Below are 8,175 nucleotides of genomic sequence, written 5' to 3'. Positions count from 1 at the left end.
GTCGTGGTGACCTTGAAAATAAGGTCAAGGTCACCCAAATCGACTGGTGTCTGCATAATCTCCCAATGTAGGGTGTCACCAAATTTGAAGACATTGGGTACAACAGTTCATCAGATATCACGTTAACAAGAATCGGGATATAATATAATCCCGTTATACGCACTCGGATTTGATAATTGGAGGCTTCCATGCAAGGAGAAGTGAATAGCTTTGGTATACGCCGGATTTGTTGTGTTTATTAGTTGAAACTTATAAACACACTTGCACTTACAATAATGGATGGCTTGATCCTAATTATTCTCGCCAAATAATATCAAAATAACGTTGAGAAAACGCCTGCTTTAAGAAACATTATATGTATGCAGCCTGTATAAATACTGCTGCAAAATTGTATCGGGAGCACCAACACCATAATGTTGACATGTCGTATCTGCCTGTGGAAGTAAACACAAACCTTCAACGTGATGTGAACGAACACTGACGGACAACAAAATATATTTCTAATCACCATGAATTGCGTTTTAAGTGTAGACTTCCATCTGATATTGATTATTGTGTTGACAGCGATATCCCTAGCCATTGACACGAATATTTTGCTGTTTCATCTTGACGGCCTGGTTTGATCTATCAATGTTTCGTCCACACCAGACAGTGCTCGTAAATGACTTTCACGCATTACTGACTGCGTAGCGCCCGGTGTTGTTTGTTTTCATTAGGAACACGTGGTTATCTATTTATATCCAATAAGTCACGTGGAAGCAAGATGGCGACGCACAGGTGATTGTAGAAGGACCTGGATAGACGTACTTCTAAACATGAGATTTCTTGTGAGAGGATTAGTTGCAATGGGGTGATAACGAGATGACTTCGGTGAAAGTTGCTGTCCGGGTCCGCCCCGTCAACCAGCGGTAAGCATTTATCGGGGTTCTACTTCAGCGTCGCCTGATGTGGGATTTCAGCCCGCACATCATCGATACTCTTTCGCGTCATGTTTACTGAGTTAAAAACTTTGCCCTTGGCGTTGATAATACAGTGCATGTGTTACGTATTATCTAACGGTGCACATATGATATCCTTAAATTATCACATTTATATGTCGCGTGCCGTACACGCCTCCATGAGTTATTTGTATCCAGTGACCTGCTTCACTGACACACAATGCAGTCAAGTGTCAACTGCTTGACGAGTTGCTAACACCGCGTATTTCCTCGTACAACACTTTCATACCTTATGTTTGATCATTGCTGTACGTTATAATAACAACCCAGTCTTTGCTTTGTTTATGATCGTTTATGACGTTATTATTTACTATCGTATAATCAACAGTTAATAAACACGTTATCAAACATTGTTGCATCTATGTGTAATTATCACCTCGATGATGTCATGCTTGTCGCATGTGGAGAGATGTTACTTTGTTAAACGCTAAGTTAAGTTCAGCAAAAATATATTGGAATCTTAAACAAATGCTACAAACTTTGTTCATAACTTAACTATTAATGTGTTCTGGAGACCTCGATTAATATATTTTAATGAATGGCTGTCAATATTTATTCTATATTAACCTGTTACATTGTGATTGAATGGAAATATTGTTTCAAGCCACATTTCTCGTTCATTCACAATGGAAATAACAATGACTCAATAACTCTTGCCTACAGTGTAAAAAATAGGATTTTTACAATTAATTACAATCAACAGTTTCTTATCATGCTCATATGTCATCTCATGCAGTATGGCAGTGTATCAAACTGTTTGTTGAATGAATGAATCGTACTTCCCTAACTTACTATGATATAGTGCACAATAAAGTGTTGAGAATTCCAAGATGACCTTCATTCTTAAACACATGCTGAAAGCTACAATGTTATGAATACTTGTTCACTTGAGAATCTCCTGGTTTTAATAGTAAAAGTTTGGTGGCAAGTCATAGTAACATGTCTGAGATCAAACAGCTGATTCGACAGCCACCTGAACAGGTATTAGTGAACTACCTTGAAGCCCATCAAACAGATTGGTCACATATGTGAGAATATCACACCTGTTCCCATAGCAGTGTGTGTTGCCTTGCTAAATAGTCTCATGATTGTGAAGTTTTGAAGACATTATCATGGGAAACAATCAATGTGCGAAATAGTTTCCAAATTTTGCTAGCCAGTGGGGCTAGCTGTGCCTGAAAGTTACTAGCCTACAAAATAATTCACTAGCCGGAAATTGAACGTAGACACGGACACGATTAAGCAGCTTATTATGATGAACATTTTTGTCTGGTCATAATCTTGCATGAATTAAAACTTAACAAGCCAAAGAGAATGATATGTTTACAAACTGACCCCATGAAAATTCACCAGCCAGTTGGGTCAGTTACTGTGGAGATTTAGTGGCCTGACTGGATTTTTACTAGCCACAGGCTAGCTGGCCAGTGGCTATTTCACACACTGTATACAAAGTAGATAATTACCATGTATTTGGTTTAAACATATTTTATTCTATTCAAGAAGAAAGAAAAGGATTGGCAAACAAGCCTAAATGGCTTATATTAATGCCACTCCATAATACATGTGAAGGTTCACCTTTGTGCATAATGTTGTACATATTTATAGTGGTTATATCAAATTATCTCTGAATAATAACAATCATGGATATCAACAATTTATCTTGGTTTTGTTTCGTGGCCAGTTACCATGTATTTGCAATATGATTATTAAAAAATGTGTTTTTATGCATTTAATGCCTTGACATGTATCACTATGTTTGAGTCAAGCCTAGATTTCTTGAAGTTATGTCAGTCTTTCCTTATTCAGAAAAATGAGACCACAGGGACTTTGTACTTATAAATTACAACTGTATTTGCTGCTAATATTATACACTTGTAACAGAATAGAAAATTGATGTAACAAATGGTTCTTGGAAGGCAGCAATTATCAATCTAAAATACCAACTCTTAAGTTAATTAACAATTAGGGTTATTGTCTTGTGTTGTACTTTATTGAGATTGACACTGTTTATTCCCAAACCTGCTATTTTACCCATTCAGATGGTCATAAAAATGTGAAACCCAGGCTGGGAATTCAGTTTCAAATTACATTCTGCACAATAATATCTAGTAAAAATATCATGCCTACATAAGTTATTTGGCTGCTCCACCATCTCCACATTCATTCATTCATTCATTCATTCATTCAAGCCAAGGTTTGCTGGTGTTATTTCTATTTGCCCTACCACTCCATGTTTGATGAGGTAGAAAAATAAAACTGTGCATCTACAAACGTCTAATGAAACATATGAAAAGTAAAATTTTATAATATGGTTTAATCATTTTTTTAAGCATTTAGGCTCTAGCCACTTCAAACATAAAAGAGAGCTGTCTTTGACAGGCTAAAGTGCAAGAACTACATGATGTGTATTCTACCATAACAATAATAAACACCTTGCACTTAAAATGTGTTACAAATAATTAGGATGCATTATTTCCCTGTAAATTACAAACATACAGTACTGCTTTTTTTTCATAACCAATGGTGTCATAATACAAGTATGTGGTATAATAGGTATATTATCATTTGTGTGAAAACAATTACTAAAATAACATTAAATTATGAATTAATTTGTTATTATATAGGTATGATAAATCACTTGTACACATTATTTAGTTCAAACATTTGTACATTATTTAGTTCAAACATTTGTATCTTTGAAAAAAACTTCAAAGAAGATGAAAGGACTAACTTGTTGCATGAATCAGCTGACACCTACATCTGACCGTGTAAATTTCAGGTCATGTCACTGTAACCATAGCAACCTACTTATGTACACACATAGAAAATCCCTGACATCATGTTTATCGAATGTGTTTTAGTCACATTTTTAATCATGTTCACAGTTGCGTAATTAGACTGAGCATGATGTAGCAAACTGTTCAATGGATGCCATATCCACATATGATATACCAAAATACTCTTGGCAAATATCAGGGGCGGTGGGGTAGTCTAGTGCTTAAAGTGTTCGCTCGTCATGCCGAAGACCCAGGTTCGATTCCCCACATGCAGGGTACAGTGTGTGAAGCCATTTCTGTTGTTCCCTGCCGTGATATTGCTGGAATATTGCTAAAAACTGTGTACTACCAAACTCACTCACTCACTCACTTAACAAATATCAAGTAACAACAACAATGTTGATACTTCCCATTTTGAAGAAGTCTTGTGATGAATTCTCATTATATATCACCATCTCATTACGTCTGTCTCGCAGACCATAGAGAAAATATGTAAAGGAGTCCAACTCATCATGCTCAATGTCTGGTTGCCTCAGCTCCCCTACCACTAAGAATTGTTCTGGATTTCTCTTGGATTTTATTTCTTTCTTTTAGTAGATAATATATATATTTGTTTCAAATAAGATAACATCTCACTGTCTTGATTTACCATATACACATGCGACAAGGTACTTCACTTTACAATATGATGTGGCCTCTATCATCTTGTTGAAAGATGGGCTAGCGAAACCTTTACCAAGAAAAGAACTTGAACTACATCCAGTGTAATCCTAACTGACTCATTCAATATAAATATGTTCAGATACAACATTATGCAAATGATCGACAACAAGCTGAAGAAAGAGTGAGTAAATAAGAATTTGTTATTTCAGCTCAACCATCTCATTACAGCTGTAATTGGAGTCTTTAGCCCTTGGGGTGTGTAGTGGAGATATTTCAGAGTTTACGTCATTATGAAGCATCACATGACTGTGAGTCTGTACTCACATGAAACAGCGACAGCTGGGTGATAAATCAATATATTACCTGTTATTGGGATAGTTTATGATATGTCCATGAAGTTGTGTATACATCTAGTTGATACTGACCCGTATTCATCCATATCTTGTCTTACTTCTTACAAAATCAATACATTGTATCATTGTGTTTGTGCTAGTGAGCGTACAATGTTGATGAATGCAATGTGGTTAAATGTACTCTACCAACTACTCAGATTATTGTGTGAGAAGTCTAATGTGATTCCAAGGCCTTTTGATAGGTGTACGCAAATATTATCCTAAGTATAAATGTATATGATTGTGTGACTGTTTCAAACATCTGTCAGCAATGTTCGAACTGTCTTCATGGCAGCTTGTAAATACTTGAACAGAAGCCACTCAAATCAGTGGTTGACTGCAAAATAACAATCCACAATGTTGGGTATGATGATAACAGGACTTCAAGGTGACACGATTGATTGTTAGTCAGCTCTTGCGACAAGCCGATCATGTGGAATAACCTTTTCCTAAAGACTAATACTAGTGATAGATACACAAGGACTTATCCTTCTGTGATATAGGTCTTCAGTAACCCATGGTAATGAGACTAATAGGTTGTGGTGTACAGACACACAGACACTTTTGGTGAAATTCAGCTAATCTGCAGCTAAATTCTGATTAGTTTTCTGTGTAAAATAACTTCATTTTTTCGGGAAACAACTAGTAAATCTAGATTTTCAGTTGTCTGTTATTTGTGGTAGTGTCTATCACTGACAGTGTCTGTTGGTGAGGGTCACTGATTTAGTTGATGTATGTTATCATATCCCATCACAATGTTGATAGATGTTCATGATTTAAATCACTGGATCATCTGGTCCAGACTTCATTATTTACACACTGCCAACACATGCCTCGAAAAACTAGTCTCTCTAGATTTTCAGTTTTCTAGGATTTGGGACCTTGGCTATCCTTGACATTATGGGATTGTCAGGCTCACGGTTTGGTTGATACATGTAATTCTATCCCATTTGCACTGATGAATGCTCATGATGTCAATCACTGGATTGTCTGGTTCAGACTCTGTTACAGACAACCATCATATGGCTGGAGTATTGCTGAATGTGATGTTAAACAGCAAACACCACATAAGTCAGGATTGGGTTACCGGACATCAGCAGGACTTGAAGGTTGATTAAGTAACCCATTACACTGGGAACTGAGTTGTTTCTTCTAGTTGCATGTCATCCTCAAAAGTCTTCCAGTTACATGAAGTCATCCTGCAAATTATCAAGATGGTCAGACGACTGATATTATGGGCAATCATCCAGTCTGTTTGGTTTGATGACACAATATCATCCTAAGTTGCCATTAAGTTGCCTCATATGACCAGCCTTGGTTGTTGAGGATCTATATTGTAACCCCGAATTACAAACAACATCTCTATCCCATGGGCGGATCCAGGAATTTCGAAAGGAGGGGGTTCAGGGGGTTTGAACCCCCTGAACCCCCATTGGCTCCACCAACGCTAAAAATTTGATCTTACGTCATTTTCAAAAGGGGGGGTTCGAACACCCTGAACACACCACCAACACCACCACACACACACCCCACCCCCTGGATCCGCCAATGTATCCCCTGTAAGACTGATGGCTTCAACATCAAGTAAGGTCAAAAATGGAGCCAAGGTGTGCCATTTGTTTAAGGGGTTAATGATGCACTTGCACTCAGAAACACTGAGCCTCTGTAATGTAGTGAAAGTCAGTCATGATCAAAGCAGTCACTGGGGGTTTTCAAGGGTCTACTATTTTAAATGTGGCCTCTAAATCCCCAATACGTTCCAAGTCATGGTTGAGGTGTCACTGGCCCTGTGATTTATGTGTGTCGTGCATCACGGAACACACCCTCACAGGTGTCAGTGACCAGTGTATTTACCACATGTGACTTGTCAGCTGTACACATGCATCATACCTTACAGAATTCTTGTGGGAAGTTGTGTAACATGTTGGCTCACTGAAATGATTCATTCAGTATTAAAAGAATGTTAACACTTACATTATGGTCCTAATAAATGGGTTTTCTGACCTATAAGATGAGGTTGTTATGGTACACACAGAAACTAGGCCATCTTCAATTTTGTTTTTGACACGAGCATTGTGGAGAATGTCCCAACTAAAACTTGAAATAGGAGGCGATGGCTGAATAGGAAGCTCTTAAGATGTACTTAGTTTTAACATATAAATGAAGAAACAAGGTAGTAAATCCACCTAATGTTGTTTTCCTCCTGCAGATAATGGGTGCAGTATTGATTTTATGGCCTTCAAGGAATGTCATTAAAATTGATCACCTTCCTGCAGCCATGGCTAGTTTAATTTTTATCTTACATGCTGAAGGAAAAGGAAATGTTCCCGATAATGATCCAAATATACTGTTAACGTCCTGGCCCACTACTTCCACAATCTTTTGTTAACTTCCTAGCCGTGTGGATCATTACCAAATGTCACCTATATTCAGTTTTTGTAGGTGCACAACTTGCTTGGAGATTCATTATTAGCCTAACAGGCAACATCACCTGAAATATCTTATCACCACACAGTTTCAAACATCACCACGGTGACGACCAAGCAATTAATTATGAATTGTTCTGTCGTGAGTGTGAATCTGTAACTGAGAGTTTTTATGCCCTGCCGTGAAGTGGGAGGGGATATACTAATGGGTAATGTCTGTCTTTCCATCCATTATGTTTAGTTTGTGGGGCATGACTCTAAGATTGTTGAATATTTCTTCTCCAGATTTTGCAGCTACCAGTGTAGCCATTAAATTTTCACTTTTGCTATGTAAGATTAAATTTGTTTCTGATTTCAAAGAACATTAATTAGACATTTTCAAATGAAATTAGAGCTTGTTCTTCAAACTTTTGAATAATTGTCATTAGATATTACACAGACATCAGTCTAGCCATGAACTGGTGCTTAGTGCTATTATGGAATTTGGAAGTATTCTTTTTCTTGGTGTCCATGACAACTTTGTCTTTACTTACTTATCAATGAAGAGGTGAGGATTATTGTGGGGATTGGGGGACAGACACTGTTCACAGTATTCAAGGATTATTGTGGGGATTGGGGGACAGACACTGTTCACAGTATTCAAGGATTATTGCAGGGATTGAGGGCACACACTGTTCACAGTATTCAAGGATTATTGTTGGGATTGGGAGCCAGACACTGTTCACAGTATTCAAGGATTATTGTGGGGATTGGGGACAGACATTGTTCACAATATTCAAGGATTATGACGGGATTGGGGACAGACACTGTTCACAGTATTCAAGGATTATTGTGGGGATTGGGGACAGACATTGTTCACAATATTCAAGGATTATGACGGGATTGGGGACAGACACTGTTCACAGTATTCAAGGATTAT

At 37.5% G+C, this 8,175-nt stretch overlaps 1 protein-coding gene across 1 annotated transcript in view; it reads left to right on the top strand.

Annotated features, from left to right (window-relative positions):
• The first annotated feature begins 752 nt into the window (after positions 1-752).
• Positions 753-8,175, top strand: part of LOC124267187 (kinesin-like protein KIF16B) — a 75,510-nt gene continuing 68,087 nt past the window's right edge. Inside the window, 1 exon segment of the mRNA XM_046702102.1 lies at positions 753-908. Coding sequence (XP_046558058.1) covers positions 862-908 — 47 coding nt within the window. The 5' untranslated portion in view covers positions 753-861.

The sequence above is a fragment of the Haliotis rubra genome, unplaced genomic scaffold (assembly GCF_003918875.1).
Source record: "Haliotis rubra isolate DU_JTF1 unplaced genomic scaffold, ASM391887v1 Scf13, whole genome shotgun sequence".
NCBI classification, from domain to species: domain Eukaryota; kingdom Metazoa; phylum Mollusca; class Gastropoda; order Lepetellida; family Haliotidae; genus Haliotis; species Haliotis rubra.
Note: the sequence above shows the minus strand (reverse complement) of the source record. Positions and strands in the feature narration are given on the sequence as shown.